At 37.7% G+C, this 21,022-nt stretch overlaps 1 protein-coding gene across 7 annotated transcripts in view; it reads right to left on the reverse strand.

Annotated features, from left to right (window-relative positions):
* The window catches only part of Dnm3 (dynamin 3), a 485,204-nt gene that overhangs the window by 397,068 nt on the left and 67,114 nt on the right, over positions 1–21,022 (reverse strand). For all 7 annotated transcript variants that reach the window (XR_016536837.1, XM_090340431.1, XM_090340434.1 and 4 more), the window contains exon 2: positions 17,602–17,675. Coding sequence is in view for 6 of the 7 variants with exons in the window: in XM_090340431.1 (XP_090196557.1) it covers positions 17,602–17,675 (74 nt within the window). In the remaining variant the exon portion in view is untranslated. The remainder of the gene's footprint in view (positions 1–17,601; positions 17,676–21,022) is intronic.

Raw genomic sequence — 21,022 nt, forward strand, 5'->3', positions numbered from 1 at the left:
TGAAGACACAAGAATAGTGGCACAGATGACTTTGTGAGAACAGAGAATTTTCTCCACCATCCCTATCTCTCTACCATGGAAGGACCTAGCAGGAAGATAGCTGGATGTAAGCCAGGATAGGGTCCCCTATGAGAAATGAATTAGCTGGCACTTTGCTGTCCAGAACAGTGGTAAGTTCCTGCTGTCTAAGCCACCCAGGCTGTAATATTTTATTATTATAACAGTGCCCTGTGTAACAGAATCCCACAGACTGGGGGATTTATAAAGAACATATTATTCCTTACAGTTCTAGAGGCTAGAATGTCCAAGGATGAGGAGCCATTCCTCTGGGGAGGAACGTCGTCTTCCCGCATCAGGGAGCATCACATGGCCAGAGACCTCCAACCCAATCAAGGCCCCAGCTGTCAGCACTATTACACAGTCATTCTGTTTGCAACATATCAACTTTAGGGAACAAATTCAAATCACAACACAGCAGAAGCTAAGGTAGTAACCTCCACCATCATTTCCAGAGCTTTATCCTCCCAAACAGAAATTCTCTTGTCATTAAAACAGCTCTCATTTTCCCTTTCCCAATCCCTATTCGACCCTATTCTACTGTCTAAATCTATGACTCTGCCTACTATTAGTATCTCCTGTAAGTGGAAGAACAAAAGGAGTAACACTCAAAGGCATTGTACTCATAAGCTGACATGAGGGATGGTAATCCTTACATATCGCTAATTAAAGGGGAAAAAATACTTCAGAAAAAGAGTTAACTCTTCTCCAGTAACTGGCTTATTCACCAGAAAATAAAAGAGCCCATACACCTGGAACTCCAAGGTCATAGTACTTAATACTTTCATGTAAGTGCCAAGTACTTAGAAATGGCAATATTCTCTTAAACTGCTCGAACAGCATCTTTCTGCCTTCAAATTGTGTAACATTATTAGTGAGTTAAAGACCATTAATTAAAACAGAGCTACTTAGCCTCAAGTCACTATAATTCATTCTCTGCTGAAAATATATTTTTAGTTTTCTCAAGGAAAAATTGCATAACAAAGTATTGCCCCAGTTTCCTCAATTCTAGTTATTCTACTTGAAATGCTGCGATATGGAAATATGTCCCTTGTTAACAAGCATCCATCCTCTGGCAGTGTTTTCTATTAGTAAGGTTTAGAATATTCTGGATTCAACACAGAACTAAACTTCCCTTTGCAGGGACCAACTAGAGCCATGCTAATTAAAATAAAATGTGGCGAGATATATAGGTAGCTCCTCCTGGGAACTGCCACCACTTGCATACTAAGCAGCAAAGTTATTTAAGAGCATTCAAGTTTTCAGCCATTTTTTTATCATAAGATTTTCATTTTCAATAGACATCAAGGAACCATATACCAAGTACTCAGAAATCAAAGGACAGGACACAGGTGAAAATGGAAAAACATCCTCCTGATTTTCTAGAAAGTCTGTCACCCTCTTCTCACAAGCGGCACTTCCCAGCCCCCTCCCCACCTCAGTAATTAGGACAAGGTTAGATACTAAGCTTGTTACAACCAGAGGAAAAATTGGAACTGAGTTCATAAAAACTCAGCAGGCATGTGGTACACACACACAATTATATTTTACTTAACCATTAAGAATGAAATTATGCTATATCCTGAAAAGTAGATAGAACTGGAGATCTTTCTGTTAGGAGAAACAAATCAGTTCCATAAAGATAAAGCACCCCATGTTTTCTGTCATTTGTAAGAGAGGAAATAAAATCAAAACATCAACAGGTAAGAATCATCATCATATTTACAACCGGAGCTTGTTGTCATCAAAAGTGTGAAGTCCTGCTCTTAAAGCAGGAAAAGTACAAAAATTTAAAGATTTGGAATTGCAGTTAACTGAGTTTATTATATATTAGTAATAAAAATATGACTCTCAGCTAGGCGTGGTGGCTCTTGCCTGTAATCCTAGCTACTCAAGAGGCTGAGATCTAAGGATTGTGGTTCAAAGCCAGCACTAAAGACCTTGAGACTTTTATCTCCAATTAATCACTAGAATACCAGAAGTGGTTCTACAGCTCAAGGGGTAGGGCAGTAGCCTTGAGCTAAAGAGCTCAGGGACAATGCCTAGGCCCAGAGTTCAAGCCCCAAGACTGACAAAAATAAATAAATAAATAAATAAATTTTAAAGATGTGACTCTCAAGGACTAATGTTATCTAGGACTGCATGTCTTTGGGTCAATATGCAGAATGAGGAGCAATAGTTCCACTTAGTTGTGGTGGGCAGAGACCCTGTGGTTTATATGAGCTTTTGGATGCCATGTTGTAACTGCTATACTAAAGAATATTAAATAATGATGACAAGCATGAGGCTACTCACCACATCTCATTCTTTCCTTAAATATTCTGTCTTGTATTCTGAAGTCATGTCATTTCAACTTTCCAGGAGACATATTTAAATAAGGAAAGAAAAATGAGGGGCTGGCAGTTTGGCCTAGTGGAGTGCTTGCCTAGCATGCACAAAGATGCTGTTTGATTTCTCAGTACCATATACATAGAAAAATCCAGAAGTGGTGCTGTGGCTCAAGTGGTAGAGCTCTAGCCTTGAGAAAGCCCAAGGACAGTGCTCAGGCCCTCAGCTCAAGCCACAGGACTGGCAAAAAAAGAAAAATGAAGATATAGTAAGGAATTGTAAAAATAAAGAATTGACCTAGAATATTATGAAGATTCCCCTCAGTTCTCATCTATTTAGAGCTAAAGTAACCAGCATCACTGAGAGTATAAGACATTTTTTGCCTAAGCCTGTAGAGTTATGAATAATAACTCCAAGTAATATGTGCACATGCAGTTAATTACAAGGCAAACATAACAGCTATATTTGGGATCTGATGATGATAATAAATATTACAGTCAACTGATTGTGAAAAACTAATCTTACTGGAGCTAGATATAAACACTAGGACACAAATATTCTATTCCTTTAGATACCTTTATTTCATACAAAGTAAGCAAGCACTGCTCTGTATTTTTAAAAATACACACTATTTTGAACTGGCATAATTACACATAGTCATAGGACAGGTTGTAATAATTGGGTATATGTATACACATATATAATGACAAAAATCAAAGCAGCATTTCCATCCCCTCAGGCATTTATAAGTTATTTGAGTTTGGAACCAGCAAATTCCTCTCTTCTACCTCCATATAAATAACTAGTAAGTTATTGTAAACTCTAGTTATCCCAAGGTCTATAAAATACTAGATTTTATTCTTCCTATGCCACTATGCTTCGGTATCCATTATCCAACCTTCCTCTATTTTTATCCCCTCCTTATATGCAAATTTTTTGTCGATCATGTGACTTGAACTCTGGGCCTAGGCACTGTCCTGGAGCTCTTCCACTCAAGGCTACTGCCTTGCCCCTCAAGCCACAGCACACCTTCATGTGTGAATTTTTAAATAAGTGGGATTTGAGTATTTTAAAAGCGTTGAGGTCCTTCTCTGTCCAAAAAAAGACTATTATATATGTGTCTAAAGACATCACCCATTTCTTACAAGAAAAGCCATGATATAATAACTACCTCTCTGAGATAAGATGTTAAAACAATGTAGAAAAAGAGTTTTATTCACATGTTGGCAGCAAACCCAGTGCTATTAATGATAAGAAATACAAATTACCAGCTCCCTAAGAGCACCATTGCTTTAAAATGTAAATGCACTTACTCCAGTAATAGAAGTCCTTTGCTCTCTGCAGCAGCAAAGAAGCAACTAAGTAAGTTATTAATGGTTCATATTGCAATATAAGTGCCTTAATTTAGCCAACAAATTTACTAATGTCCCTTTAAGTTCCATGTAAAGTTTTCATGTCACTAAATTCTCATGGAATATAAATTTCCACTGTGCGTGCTTGCGCTCATTAAACTTTAAACTGCCAAGATCTCATAAAGTCTCAAATTCAATATTCAGTAGCAACAATGAAGGACCTAGTCATTCATTTGAAAAGCATCTATACCAATGCCTAACATTTCCTGAGAATGAGATTTAACTGCCTAAAATATAAACAGAAATTAGGACCGGCCCTTTTCTTCCAGACTTCTACAAAACACTCAGGTGAAAGACAGCACACCACATTATGGCACAGAGGAGTGTTATCAGGAAAGCCTATACAACAGGCACTGGAAGACAAAGAAAAGCCAGGGTAGGGAGGGGTCAAAGATACTCTAAAGGAGAGGTAGAGTCTGACCTGCAGCTTCCCTTGCAAGGGGATAGAAGTTTATTACCAAGAGAAGATGACAGAATTCCAGAGAGAAGGATACACAAGAAAAATGTATGTTTACTGTTGCTAAAACAAAGGGTTAACCGTATGTACAGTTTAACATTGAATTAGGCCCCCTGGGAAACTACTATCCAGTGATTTAAACAGTCAAAATATGGTATACTGCTTAATATTCTACCCGATATAGTTTCTCTTGTGTGTATGCCAATCCCGTGACTTGAAATCAGAACCTAGATGCTGTACCCTGAGGTGTTTCTTGCTCAAGGTTAGTACTCTACCACTTGAGTCACTAATCCATTTCTAACTTTTTGGTGTTTAATTGGAAATAAGAGTCGCATGGATTTTCCTGCCTGGGCTGTCATTGAGCCATGATCCTCAGATGTCAGCCTGCTGAGTAGCTCGGATTATAGGAGTGAGCCATCATAACCTAGCCTTAGGTTAATTTCTAATTGGAAATATACTCTGCTATGTAGAGACCAAGGTCACAGAATAAATCATTTTCTCTCTCTTTTTTTTATTTTGTCAGTCCTGGGGCTTGAACTCAGGCCTTGCTCACTGTCCTTGGGCTTTCTCAAGGCTGCAGCTCTACTACTTCCAGATTTTTCTATATTTGTGATACCAAAGAATCGAACCCAGGTCTTCATGCATGCTAGGCAAGCACTCTACCACTAAGCCAAACTCCAGGCCGCCAGAAATGCATTTCTTTACAAATAAATTTTTAGAGAATGCCAACCATAAACACAAGTAAGAATAGACAAGCAGCTATTCAGAAATAAAACTTTGCATTTAGAAGCTAAGGTAAAGCACTATATTAAAGTTTCTAAGCTTGAGTTTTATTTCAGTACTGATAACCAACTGAGGCCCTAAGCATGTTCGTCAAAAAAAACAAAATATAAGAACTCTGCAATATTTCCTTTCTTGAGATCCAAGTGTGAACACTACTGCTGTAACGGTCAATCAGCAGAATCATTACAACTAAGAATCTAACCACCAACCATCATTAGTTGAACTCAGGTTTCAACGGACATGAGGCTAACAAAGTTTACAGTGTCTTGAGGAAAATTTAATCTTAGGAAAATGTGTATGAGAGCTTCTATCATGTTTGCTACATAGTGTCTTTGGGACACAGTATAGCAATTAAAGCATGACCAATTATTCAAGGGTTCCCATATGACTAGGCCAAAAAGGCATGGAGATAACCCCTCTAGACATCATCTTCACAATAATAATAATAAAACATTTAACCATAAAAAGTCAGTTTGAGTACACAAATGAATATTTTAACAACTTCATTGAGATGTAATTGATATACAAGAAGTTGCACAAATCTAAAATTCACAGTCTGATAACATATGCAAATATATAAACATATATATCATAAGCTTGTGAAACTATCACCATAATCAAGATAAAGAATATACTCATCAGCCCCCAAACTTGCCCTCATACAACCAGGTATATCTTTCTTCCCTTAGCTTATCAGTTGTTTTATGAGGAGGAAGAATGGTGCTATTATGAACAAAGTTTCATTTTCTAGAATTTTCTATCACAAATAAGCACATGATATATATTCTGTTTTGAGGGGTGATGTGGGAGGGTAGATGGTCTAGCTTCTTTCAGTTCACAAAACAATTCTGAGAGCTAGCCCAGGATGGAGTGTTTTCTTCCTTATTACTGAGTAGCACACCAGTCTTTGGATATTTAATCATGTGTTTATAATTCATCTTTTGACCAGCTTGAATACAGTTGTACTTAAGTCTTTGCGAAGGCTATTATATCCATTTCTCAGGTAAATACGTAGCAATGAATTGAAAGAAGCACATGGTATGTATCTACTTAACTTTTTAAGAAAGGCCAAGCTGTTTCCTAAAGTGTTTTGGCTATTTTACATTTGACACCAAGGAAGTATGAGAATTCTAGTTTCTCCATGTCTTAGTCTATACTATGTATGGTCAGTCCTGTAGACATTCTGAGAGTTGTAAAGTATAAACCAGCACTGCAGGTGTAATTATACGGACTTATTTCATGTCTAGCAGTACTGTTCTTCTCATTCTATCCTTGAAATAATTTGGCTCCTAGTCCTTGACATTTCTACTCACACACTCAGCTAAATTTAGAAGTATGGATGTGGGGGTGCCATTTATAACACAAAAATTAGTAAAATCTTACAAGTTTTAAATGTAGCTCTGCATTTATGGTACATACTACATTAATGGTACATAAAGTAGTAGTATTTGAAATACTTAAATAGACTGTGAAATTTCCACATAAGTAACATTTTATGAAGGGGGAAGCAATTTCATGATCAGCAAAATCCCTAAGCTTTTCCCATAATTAAAGAAATTGGCTTTTTAACAAGGATGTTGAAAAAAATCACATGAATATTCTCTCCTAAAATAAAAACCAGATATACTGGAGCTAGCTGCATCATCATTTCTCCACCAATGTACCTAAACTGAAAAGATGAGGAGCCACTAATTTTCAGAATTCTTGAAATGTCTGAATATCAGGAAGTAGAATCGAGTCATTTAGTTGTAGCTTCAAATCCTGACCTTAGTAAGTGGATTCTATTTTAACCACAAGAGTCGTTTAGTGTACGTGTCAGATAACTATTTAGGAATTTGGTTCATTCAGGAAACTGGTGTTTGAGGAAGTGTGTTCACTGGAGTCTCCACAGAGGCAGCAGCCTGAGAAAGGCATTTTCCTTGGCATCACTTCTTTCACTGACAGTCTTATCAGAGAAGAGCTGCCTTCCTTTTGCTCTCCAAGTGATCAGATAAATCCAAGGCTCAGTCCTCTGCAAACTGATATACACAGAGTATGGAGTATTTCCTCCTTTGCTTTAGCCTTTTGAGGGTCTTTTTGTGTAGGGGGGGGGTCATGTGGCTTCAACTCAGCCTGGGTGCTGACCCTGAGCACTTCAGTTCAAGGCTACCACCCTACACTTGAGCCAAGTTCCACTTCCCATTTTCTTGAGGTTAATGGCAGATAAGAGTCTCAGGTCCTTTTGTGTCTGGGCTGACTTTGAATTTTTATCCTCAAGTTGCAGCCTCCAGAGTAGCTAGGATTACACCTAGCCCCACTTTTGAGGGTCTTCTTATCACCCTTTCATTCTCAAGTATGCAAAATTTCTTAAAAAAAAATAAATACAGTGACAGTTCAACTGTAGCACTCAAGGAAATAGCATTCTTTTTTTTTTTTTTGCCAGTCCTGGGCTTGAGCTCAGGGCCTGAGCATTGTCCTTGGACTTTCTCAAGGCTAGAGCTCTACCACTTGAGCCTCAGCACCATTTCTGGCTTTTTTCTATGTATGTGGTACCAAGGAATCGGACCCGGGTCTTCGTGCATGCTAGGCAAGCACTCTACCACTAGGCCAAACTCCCGGCCCGAAAATAGCATTCTTAATCCAGCTCATTCTTACAAATATCTGTTAAACTCCTCCTTCTTTCTTTATCCATTATAAATTAGCGCGTTGATTAAAAATTTAGTGGAACTGCTTAAACTGTCAAATCTTAAAACAACTTAACAAAAATACCCTTTTATTTGCGTAACATATTAACACTTCTCAGTGTTTTTAAATGTTATTTTAATTCTCTGAAATATTAGTTTTGTCACATCCGCTGTCAAACAGATTGGATTTGCCCTCTCTTCCCTGCAAATAGAGTGCTTTTAGGGTCAGAAATAATTTATAAACCTCTTTGAACTTGTGGAAGATGGAATTACCTTCAGGTGCTAGCCAGTGATAGAAGCAGAGCCATGCCAAGTAGGCCGTGTGATTTTAAGAATGTGAAAAAGTACACAGAATTCCACGAGTTCAGATTAATCTCAGTGACAGGATGATTCTTTTTCTGCTGGAATGCTACAAAAGTTCCTGGGATAGGAGCACGTTAAACCATCCGCTTCTTGTGTATGTGTGAAAACAAACTAAGCCGATGTTCAGGGAAAACTGTCAAGGTGCTCAAAGGATATGAAACCCAGGCGTTGAGAAGAGACAAGAGAAACAAGACCTCAAGGAGTGAAAATGGAGAGTAGAAACAGCAATTGAAGGTGGAAAGAAAACAAGTATCATTTAACTGCTTTGTTTTTTTACATTAAAGAAATGCTACAATTCCAGGGTATAAAATTAACCCTCAAAAATCAACCACCTTCCTATAGGAATTGACTAAGAATGTAAAGGACCTTTTTGATGAAAACATTAAAACCCTGAAAAAGGAAATTAAAGCAGAACTGAGGAAATGGAAAAACCTCCCATACTCCTGGATTGGAAGAATTAATATCTTGAAAATGGCAATCTTGCCAAGTGCTATCTACAAATGCAATGCAATAACCATCAATACCCCAACATCATTCTTTTTTTCCAATGTCATTCTTTAATGAAATAGAAAAGGCAATCCAAAATTTCATATGGAATAATAAAAGAACTTGTACAGCAAAAACAATTCTTAGCAGAAAGAACAGCGCAGGAGGAATTTCAATACCAAACTTTAGACTCTATTACAGAGTTATAGTGACCAAAACAGCTTGGTACTGGCACAAGAACAGGACTGAAGACCAATGGAATATAACTGAGGACCCAGATATTAACCACAGACCTACAGCCACCTAATCTTTGATAAGGAAGCTAAAAAAAAATAGAATGGAAGAAAGACAGCCTCTTCAACAAGTGGTGCTGGCAGAGCTGGTTAAGCACCTGCAGAAAACTAAAGTTGGATCCTTCTTTGTCACCCTGCACTAGAATTAACTCCAAATGGATCAAAGACCTTGAGGTAAAAGCAGATACACTGAAAACTTAACAAGAAGGAATAGGAGATACACTAGGTCTCCTTGGCATAGGTTGAAACTTTCTTAATAAGGACCAAGAAACACAACAAATCAGAGAAAGTCTGGATAAGTGGGACTGCATTAAACTGCAGAGCTTTTGTATGGCAAAGGACATAGCTAGTAAACTAATCAGGAAGCCTACAGAGTGGGAGAAGATCTTCACCAACCAAACAACGGACAAAGGCCTCATATCTAAAATATATCAACAACTCAAAAAATTGAATCACTCCAAAACTAACCTCCAAAGTAACAACCATCCCATTAAAAAATGAGCCAAAGACTTAAAGAGAGTCTTCTCTGAAGAAGAAATAAGAATGGCCTATAGACACATGAAGAAATGCTCAACATCTCTGGTCATAAAAGAAATGCAAATCAAAACAACTCTAAGATTCCACCTCACTCCAGTTAGAATGGCCAGGATCAGGAAAACTAATAACAACAGATGCTGAAGGAGATGTGGCCAGGAGGGATCACTACTACACTGTTGGTGGAGGTGCAAAGCCGTTCAACCACTATGGAAAGCAGTATGGCAGTTCCTCAAAAGACTAAACATAGAGCTCCCCTACTAGGCATTTACACAATTGTCCAGAAACAAGGACATACTAAATCCACTAGCACAACGATGTTCATTGCAGCACTATTTACCATAGCAAAGATATGGAACCAACCTAGATGTCCCTCAGTTGATGAGTGGAACAACAAGATGTGGTATTTGTACACAGTGGAATTCTATGCTGCTGTCAGAAAGAATGACATCGCCCCATTTGTTAGGAAATGGAAAGACTTAGAAAAAATCATATTAAGTGAAGTAAGCTAGACTCAAAGGAACATAGATTCAATGGTTTCCCTCATTTGTCATAATCAGTAGAAACCTTGGGCTCTCCTAGCAGAGACTTGCAATAGAGCAAAACCTAGATACATAAGGCCATATAGTATGATGCTAAATGAAAGGACCTCCAGGATACAGAAACAAAACCCATATAATGAGTGATTGTTGTCCTTAATGTACTATGTTATCTGTCATCTCTTTTGCTGTCCCTTGGTTATCTCATATTGTTACAGTATCTCACTCTGTTATTTGATATATTGGATATATTTGTATTTGGTTATTTGAAATTGGATAGGGAAGGGGGGAAAACAAGATGAGGGTTGGGGGTTGGGGGGAGGGAAATGGGGACCAAGACATGAGAAAGGATATCAATGTATGTGAATTAATGTACCTTCTATCTGGCAAATATTATGTAACCCTTCTATTAATTACAATAAAAATATATGAAAAAAATCATATTAAGTAAAGTAAGCCAGACCCAAAGGAACACAGGCTCAGTGGTTACCCTGCTCTTGCTCACACCACAGTTATATGTGTATCTTCCTTAGCTGGATAATTTTGTCCTATGACTCCTGAGGCTTTTACTTCTGCTGTTCTATTTTCCAGGAAGTACTAATGGGTGTGACTGACCATTTACTGTCCCATAGGTAAGAAGAAACACCCAATCCAACCTAGCTAAATTCACTCTGTATTTGAGTTGCAAATACTTTACCTCTCCACAATTCAAACACATTCTTTCTTCTTGAACACTATCTATAATCCCTTCGGTATAGGAACTGTGTCTTAAACGAGGTGTGGTGGCTCACGCCAGTAATCCTAGCTACTCAGGAAGCTGAGAACTGAAGATGGCAGTTCAAAGTCAGCCAGAGAACCATGAGACTCTTAGCTCCAATTAGCCACTAAAAAACTGGAGGTGGCGCTGTGGCTCTAGGGGAAGGGCACTAGCCTTCAGCTGAAGAGCTCAGGAACAGTGCCCAGGCAGTTCAAGCCCTACCACCACCAACAACAACAAAAAAAAAAAGAAAAAAGAAAAAAAAGAAAAAGAAAGAAAGAAAGAAAGAAAGAAAGAAAGAAAGAAAGAAAGAAAGAAAGAAATTGTGTCTTAAACCCAAGCAGAAAGCTTTCATATCAACATGGGAGAAAATATTTTTAAGCAATCTTTATTCATTTACATTTGTATATAGCCAGTGTTGTTAATCTCTGTAGTCTAGATCAAAAATAATTAAAATGTTTTAAAATAATTTAGACAATAAATTTTAAATCAAAACAGACCTGTATTATATTCAAATGTATTTATGTTTATTAAAAGCCTATACAGGGGCCAGGAGTTTGGCCTAGTGGTAGAGTGCTTGCCTAGCATGCACAAAGACCTGGATTCAATTCCTTGGTACGGCATATACAGAAGAAAAAAAAAATGCCAGAAATGGTTCTGTGGCTTAAGTGGAAGAGCTCTAGCCTTGAGAAAGCCCAAGGACAGTGCTCAGGCCCTGAGTTCAAGCCCTGGGATTGGCAAAAAAAAAAAAAAGAAGAAGCCTGTAGAAATGATTTAAGTGCTAGAATCTAGACTAGCTAAAATAATATCATAAAGAAGAAATAAATATATTGCTTATGGGTGAAAAGTCTTGAAAGGGAAATAAAGGAACAATGAAAAATGGATCAAATGGAAATTGTACTTCATGTTTTTGTCTCTGAAGGACAGACCCTCAAATTGATTTTGGCATGCCTTATAGAAAAATAGCATATTCCTGAATCTTTGCAAATCATTGCATAACCCCAAATTCCTATATCATGACACATAAATTAGAGACAATTCCATTCAGTATGTTTCTTTTAGAAGAGTTGTTTTTTTTTTAAGTTGGCTCTGTAAACATTAGTCAAGATGATAGTCAAAGGAAACAATAAAATCGTAGTATGTAGGACACAAACTGGCAACCTGTCTGGATGTGGCACACGAGAAAATTCAAAAGGTATTTATGAACAAATCACCTATAAGACAAACTTTGAAGAAAAAAAAATCTACCAGTTTTGTAGTACATTATGAACAGTACTTAAAAAAAATCATTTCAGGGGACCAGGATTTTGGCCTAGTGGTAGAGTGCTTACCTAGCATACATGAAGATATGGGTTCGATTCCCCAGTATTCATACACATAGAAAAAAGGCAGAAGTGGTGTTGTGGCTCAAGTGGCAGAGCTCTAGCCTTGAGAAAGCCCAAAAACAGTGCTCAGGCCTTGAGTTCAAGCCCCAGGGCTGGCAAAAAAAAATCATGTAAATTTAGTTTGCTTTTAAATATAAGCAACAACAGTTAATCTTCTAAGTTAACAGACTAGCTCAGTGCCAACTACGGTCTGTCTCTAAGCCACTTAGACAACCTAACAATCAACTTCTTGAACTTGCAGGGCGTATCATTGACCCTTCTGGTCAAGTGACCTGTGATCTGTATTTCCTGGGGAGAAGGCAGGCTGAAAACACCAGGAAGAACATCGTGTGCCCCTCTCCTGTGATAGCCAAGTGAATGCCCTGCAAATGTCTTGATCACAACCAACAAAAGTGATGCAAGGAACACTAATTTGTGAACTCCATGGGTTGAAACACAAGGAGAAATGAGAGTGGCAGGAGCCAGGCACTGGTGGCTCTTTACTTATAATCCTAGCTACTCAGGAGGCTGAGATTGAGGGTGGAGGTTCAAAGCCAGCCTTGACAGACAAAGTCTGGCACTTCAGCTCAAGGCAGAGTGCTAGCCTTGAGCACAAAGATGCTCAGAGACCGTACCTAGCTCTTGAGTTCAAGCCCTATGCTGGACAAAAAAGAAAGTATGTGGCAGGAGGAAGCTGACCATAGACAAACATAACATAAAAGAGTACACCTGGTTCCTCTCATCTTTAAACAGATACTGACAGCTAAATAGCAGATATTACACAGAACAGAGAGGTCTCAGACTAGAAAACTAATTTTTGGTTTGAAATTTCAAGGAAGATATAAGTCTAAATACCTTTTTCTCAAAAAAAAAAAAAAGAAAGAAAAAGGAGCTGAAAGTTCACCAGAAACTCATAATAAATGGCAATGCTACTGAAATACACAATTCCTTCATTTTTCTTAAAGCAGTATCTTTAGTTGAGTCATTCCTTTCCAGAAATGTGGATGTTATTAAAGGGCAGCTGTCTAATATGTGAAGAAATACAATTTAGGTTCATTTGTTTACAATGGTTCTCTGAATTTTTTTTAAAAATCTTGAGAGCTAAGTAAATACTGCTCTTGACTTTCTATTAGAATGTGTATGACTAAACTACTAGAGATTCTTTAAGTCTCCTATTAAATGTATGGCTAGTGAAAGCTATGTAATAGCTAGCTCTGTGAGAACCCACACACATGCAAAATCAGTAAAAGTATAGTTCCTGAATGGACCCTAAAGAAGAGGAGGAAAGAAGAAAGGAAAGGGAGGAAACAAGAGCAGAAAGGAAAGAGAGACAGAATGAGAGGCCCCGCATTATAAAACAAAGTCATGTTGAATTTGTGGAGTTACATAAATATTAAAAGAGAAGTGATCTGGAAAGCACAATCAAATCAGAGTTAATGTCGGTCTTGATTACCCTTGAAAACAAGGTTTGTAGAAAAATGGATTTTGAGTTCTCAACAAAATAGTTTAATAGGTATGAGAACAGTATGACAGTCTTATCTTAATACATAAATATAATATCTGTATCTCTGTCTATTTAACAAGCATGGTTCTCCATCTAGAACCTTTGGAAGGGCATATATACATTGTATATCCACTCTTCAAGGGGGAAAAAAATCCCTCAACACATCTTTCCTAACAATGAACACTTCTGATACTTTAGTCTATGCCCATAATCCTCCAATTCTTTTGAAAATCTAACATTCCCATTGGCAAACTCCCTGGTCAGAAATCTCGTTTTCTGGAATTAAAACTGCACACTTGATACCATGATTCTATGAGTCATTTGACCTTCCTACACTTAGAAATCAAAGAAAAGCAAAGCTCCAAGGGGTGAGTGGCTATGCAACCCTTATGTTTATGCCTGGAAGGCTATGCAGTTGTATTTTGTGGCTTTTGTCTTGTTTTTACTTTCACATATGGTCTTGCTATATAGCCTAGGTGAGCCTTAAACTCAGGACCCTACTGCCTCAGCCTCAGAAGTGCTAGAATTACAGGCATGTGTGCATTACCATGCCTAGCTAGGATGACAGGTACTGTCCCAACAAAACGATTCAGTAAAAAGAAAGAATAACGTATCTAGGAAAAGATAACAGTAAAAGAATTAGATCAAACTATTAAGAATGGGTCTCAAAATATGGTTCAAAACCAACAGCTTGGGCCCAGGAGTGTGGCCTAGTGGTAGAGTGCTTGCCTCTACCTGGGTTCAATTCCTCGGTACAACATACAAAGAAAAAAGCCCAAAGTGTTACTGTGGCTCAAGTGGTAGAGTGCTAGCCTTGAGGAACAAAGCCCTGAGTTCAAGCCCCACAACTGGCAAAAAAAAAAAACAACAGCTTGTAAAGCACCTAGTAATTGTTCCTTTAAAAAAAGGAGGGGATGGGGCAAGGATGTAGTTTTGTGGCAAAGCAGTTGCCTATTAAGTGCAACATCCTGGATTCAATCCCCAGTACCAAAAAAAAAGAAAACTCAAAAAAAAAGTTTTTTTTAAAGCCCAACAAACAAATGAATAAAAGAGATCCTTGATAAACAACCCTATTCCACATTAGCCACAAAAAGTACCCAGGCGCAAACCTCACCAAGCATAAAACTTTAAATTAAAAAAGAAAATTGACAGTGTTTTGAGGAGAATTTAATCATAGCAAAATGTGTATGTGGCAGATCCTGTTTGCTACTTGATGTCTTTGGGACGCAGCATAGCAATTAAACCATGGCCAATTATTCAGGGATTCCCTATGAGTAAACCAAAAATTCATTAAGATAACCCCTCTGGACATCAACTTTACAATAATAATAATAAAACATTTAACTATAAAAAGTCACTTTGAGTATACAAATGAATATTTTAACAACTCCATTGAGATAACTGACATACAAGAAGCTGCACATATATAAAACTCAGTCTAATAAGCATATGCAAATATATATACATATATCATAAGCATGTGATACTATCACCATAATCAAGATAAAGAATATATTCATCAGCTCCCAAATTTGTCCTCATACAGCATGGTACATCTTTCTTCCCTTACGAAGAATGGTGCTATCTGTTACGAACAGTTTCATTTCTTAGAAATTTCTATTAAAAGCAAGCACATACTATTTACCATAGCAAAGATATGGAACCAACCCAGATGTCCCTCAGTTGATGAGTGGATCAACAAGATGTGGTATTTATACACAATGGAATTCTATGCTGCTGTCAGAAAGAATGACATCGCCCCATTTGTTAGGAAATGGAAAGACTTAGAAAAAAATCATATTAAGGGGCCAGGAGTTTGGCCTAGTGGTTAAAGTGCTTGCCTAGCATGCATGAAGACCCGGGTTCGATTCCTTGGTACCACATACATAGAAAAAAGCCGGAAGTGGTGCTGAGGCTCAAATGGTAGAGCTCTAGCCTTGAGAAAGTCCAAGGACAGTGCTCAGGCCCTGAGCCCAAGCCCAGGACTGGCAAAAAAAAAAAAAATTTAAAAAGTAGGCACATCATGGAACAACTTCCCAAGTACATGGATTGGCAGAATACAATGGAAATGGCCATACAATGACATACAGTATGTAGTCAATACAATGCCTAGAATCCCGTAGCATTCTTCACAGAAACAGAGATGTCAATCGTAAAATTCATACAGATGCATAAAGACTATGAATTCACAAAAGTAGCCTTGAGCAAAAAGATAGATGTTTGAATCACAATGCTGGACTTCAAATTTTACTACAAACTCATAGTACTATGCTGTTTTTATTATTTGTATGAAACATCAAGACCAATGGAACAGAAGACTCCAAAATAAAACCACACAGCCACATCATCCAATTGTTGACAAAGTAGCTAAAATTACACTGGAGAAAAGGTCTCTTCAACAAATAGCACTGGGAAAAGTAGTTATCTTCATGCAGGAGATTGAAACTAGACCTTAGTCTTGAACTGTATAAAAATCATCTCCAAATGGATCAAAGATCTTAAGAACTGAAATTTCAAATCTACTGTGGGAAAACTCTAGAAATTATAGCTAGAGGTAATCACTTTCTTTTTTTCATATATTTTTATTGTAATTAATAGAAGGGTTACATGATATTTGCCAGATAGAAGGTACATTAATTCACATACATTGATATCCTTTCTCATGTCTTGGTCCCCATTTCCCTCCCCCCCCCACCCCTCCTCTTGTTTTCCCTCGTTCCCTATCCAATTTCAAATAACCAAATACAAATATATCTGATATATCAGGTAACAAAGTGAGATACTGTAACAATATGAGATAGAGGTAATCACTTTCTAAATCAGGCTCAAGTTTCCAGAAAGAATGGAATTAACATATAGGACGGCATCAAACTAAAAAGTTTCTGCACAGCAAAAGGTACAATTACAAGATTAAAAGAACACTAACAGAATGACAGGAAATCTTTGTTGCTATTCAACAAATAGCAATGGACATCCAGAATATAAAAGGGCACAAAGAAACAAAGAATAACTTAATACATGGGTAAATAAAGTGAATACAGTGCTCAGAAGAGGAGATAAAAATGGCTAACAGATACATGAAGAAATGTCTAGCACGGTGGACCTTAAAGGAAATTTTAATCCATTCTGTCCCAGTCAGAATGACAATCATCAGAAGAAAAAAAAAACAAGTCTTGGAGAAGATTAAGGGGATAAAGGAATCCTCACCCAATCTTGGTGGCACTGTAAACTGGCATAACCACCATAAAATCAGTATATAACTTTCTCAGAAATTTAAAAATAATTATCTCATGATCTTTCCATATATCCCAAAGAATCTAAATCAAGAAAAATACATTTACACTCATGTTAATTGCTGCTTTGTTCCCAATAGCCAAACTGGGAAATCAGCCAAATTGGCATATATATTTTTTTCATATATACCATGGAATATTACTCAGCCACAGAGAAAACTAAAATTGTGTCATTTGTGAGAAAAATGAAACTGGGGGCTATATATCCTGGTTTTGAAAATGATTACACATATCTATTTGTTTTCAAAAGGCCAACATAGATCTCAATAAACTTTAAAATCACACAGGTAAAAAAAAGTCAAATATACTTTTACTCATTTATGAAATATAGTCCTAAAAGATACATACATACGTGTGTGTGTGTATGCGTGCACATACGTGTGTGTAAAAATAACTGTGGGACTGGTAAGGGGAAGGAGGCAGCAGAAAGCGAAAGGAGTGGGTTGTCGATTGTACTTAAAATTATTTACATACGCATGCGCTCACACATGTGTGCCTCATAAGAGGAAAGGAAGCCCATCAAGGAAGTCATGGTGTTATACAGTACTATAAAATTACATCAATGGGTTATAATGAGCTTTAAAGGCATAAAAAATACGTGTTTATAATGAATTCAAAGGGCAATCAAAAAGGGAGCACTCTGGAAAGAATTGTGGGCCACTGTGGCCATGGAAGCGTATCCTGTTGGTACCGCCCAGTGGCCACACTCAACAGATCACACCCACACCCACCCACACCCACCCACACAGGGACGGCCTCCTTCATTACCTGCTTTGGAAGTAACAAGCTGCAGCACGAGAGGTCTTCTGGTTACAATGCCAGACCCCCGAGGAAGGAAGTCCCTAGAAAATAAGAAGTAAATTTAAGCATTACAGAATTCTTGTTATCTAGAAATGTGTAAGTTTCATTCTAAACTAATTCTTCTACTTCCCGGTCTTTCCACTCGTCATCTACCTTGAGAAGGCTAGACCTATGTATATGTAGAAGCACAATTAGACAGGAAGACAGAGGCTCACATCTGGATCCCAGCTACTCTGGATGCTGACACCTAAAGGGTTGAGGTAGGAAGCCAGGGAGATAGCAAAATCTGCAAGACTCCAGATCCAATTAACTAGTAAAAAGCCTGAGTGGGAACATGGTTCAAGTGGTAGGGTACCCAGTTATGTCCAGGAACATGCCCCATGCCACAGTATTCATCCTGTGTTTTCCCCATGTTGGTGGTGAGGACAGGTGCTTGCCACTAAGCCCAGTCATTGCTATGCCACTAGAAAAATTGCCTTTGGAGCTAAATAGTATTTTACTCAAAAAAACTCATTGAGAAATTAAGAAAAGCTAGGGAGATGCTGTGGAAGTAGTTTCTTAAACAGGAATTTGAAGTCTAATACGATAAAAAGGGACACATAATAAAGACAGCTACTGATAGATGATGTTTAGAAAAATAGATGAATTTAGAAAAAAAGGGATGTACTCTCCTATAGTTTGGTTATATTAAATACTTAAGAGTAATTTCTCTGTAATCACTTATTACAGTCAAAAGGAACAGAACTGAGTTGGTGTGATGGTTTACACATAGAATCTTAGCACTCTGGAGGCTGAAGTTGAGTCTGCCTGGGCTACAAACCAAGATTTATCCCAAAAACCAAAACAGAACATCTGTAGTTTGTTATAACCAAACAAGGAAAGGTTGATTTCAAGATCAAAATGTAATAATCAAAATGGAAAGAATCTCAATTTTCACTACAGAGGATTTAGGATGGCACAGATAAACCTAGATCTGAAATGCCTGCATAATGTCAAGTAGCAATCATTAAACCATTTTCTTCAAAATACACAGAGAGAGCAATAGGGATCAAATGGGAGGTTTATTGGCCATGCTTTCACATTGGGACCTTTGCAGCTCATCACAGTTTCTTCATGTTCATGATGCAGATTTACTTGTAAGTCCTCTGAACAGAATGTTTCTAACATTCACAAGTAATTATTATATGTGTGGCTGAAAAGTAAGCCTATATATATATCTACATTCATCTGGATTTTTTAATTTATTAAGCAGGCAGAATTTTGCCTTAGGAGTAATAAATGGATTCAGACATTTAATCCCATTCCTATGAATTTGCACTGGCTTACCAGTACTTCCTCTAACACATTCTCAACATCAGTTAAAAAAAAATGTGTAACCCCATCTGGCTATTTGTAAGTTTCTTCTACAGTCACACGAGTCTCTAAAATGTAACAAGTCACTTAGAAATTTCTCTCTAATGAAGAGACAGTAATTTTACATTCTGGAAATAGGATGCCAGCCAAGTAAAAAACCATATACCCAGCATACAGCTACTGTGTGAGCAAAGGGATGAACCTTCCAATGAGATGGACTTCAAGTTTATCTCCAAATGGGCCAAATTCCCATTTGATAGTGTTTCTTTTACTACAGCTCAGTTGTGTATGGATCAAGGGAGGTGTAACATAGGATTGAAAACTAGGCGTTATTGACCCCAGTCTAGTGCCCTGTACTTTATGGTTGGACTATCCAGACCCTCAGCCTGAAAAGCCCTTCCCGCTCTGACACCACCAGCTACCACTGGTATCTTCTCCTCACACTTCCCGCAGTGAATCATCAGGTACTGCCACCACAGCGGCTCTTAAGAACAGTAAGTCACTGTTCTTTCACAACTTCTTGACTCCTAGACAAAATGTAGAGAACATTTTCCACACTATATTCAAAGGCCTGATAGAATTTCTTATCCATTGTTCCAGAAACTTGGTTACTGCAAAGTATTATCATTACTTTACAAGAGATGGACTGAGGTTTAGAACCCTTAAAAAGATAACATCAATAGGTCATTTTTTATGTAACTTGTGGGCAGGAGCAGGAGAGGGAAACAGGAAGAAAGAAAAAGAAGGAAAGACATTGTCCAAGGAAAGATATGTACTCCTTATCTGACTGATAAAATGGTAACCCCTCTGTACAACACCTTAATAACAAAATAATATTTTTTAAAAAGAGAACATACATGCACTACTCATAAAGCTAAAAGGAATTTTTCCTTCTTGACAAAAGATATAGAGATAGCTTTCTTAAGGTGAGATATAAATTATCGCCAGATTGTTCAACAAATAAAAATCTAACAGCTTCCATGACTGAAACAGGGAGATGTAACTCATATTCACATAGAATTTAGCTCATGTAAGTCTCAGTGGATTTCAAGCAGATAAACATGAGAAGCCTGGCCCCATGTTGTGATGAGCACCAAACAATAAAATGCAATTTAAAAAAAGAAACTAAATGTTAAAGGCCAGAATAAGACAGAGAAGGAAGCAGACCTTTCAGAGGCTTTGTTGCTATGTGTATTTTCTGTATTAATAGGAAAGCAATGATGAGTTTGGAGTAACCTGAATTACATTTCAGAAAAGCCACTAGGATCTAAACAGAGTGTGTTGCAAAATGGAGCTAAGATAGAGGCTAGTTCCTGACCAAGGCAGGTAATACAAAGCAAAGATAACCAAAGCAGTAATAGTAAATATGATGTCATGCTTGCTATGGAACACAAGAACACGGAAAAGCTGGAATAAATCTCACCATTTCCAGTTTTGGTAGTTAGTTGAACAGTACTTTATTAATCAGGTTTGGAGACACAGAATATCTGGCTAGCTTGCTGATGTGGTATTTATAGGGTATTTGCCATGTGCCAGCACTAATCTATGAGACACACACATGTGTGCACGTGCACAATCCCATAATAATCTTTTGAAACAGGTTCTACATTATTCTCACTTCACAAATGAGGAAATGGAGGTACAGAAAAGTCACACAATTTGTAGAGATCACCTAAGACTAAAACCCAGATGCTAACTCTATAATCTTGAGCACTACTCTTTGCTACTTTTTTTACATGAGGAGAAAGAGGTGAGGTGCATATTTGGACATGCTGATGTTTAAGTGTCTGCAAAACACCCAAACAGGGACAACAAATTATGCATTAAACTGAAAAGCTGGAATGTGGGACACCATCCTCATCTGGAGATGACAATTAGGTAGCCATCCACAGAGCGGGCAGTTGAAGTTCAGGTTGGGAACAGGTTGGGAAAAAGTAAGACTGAGAAAGTGAAACTGGAAGACTGAGCACTTCCCAGTACAACTTTGACGGTGGCAGAAATCACTTGACACCACTTCTAGCAATGACAATAATCA

Source organism: Megascapheus bottae, chromosome 10 (genome assembly GCF_031878675.1).
Source record: "Megascapheus bottae isolate mThoBot1 chromosome 10, mThoBot2.hap1, whole genome shotgun sequence".
Taxonomy (NCBI): Eukaryota; Metazoa; Chordata; class Mammalia; order Rodentia; family Geomyidae; genus Megascapheus; species Megascapheus bottae.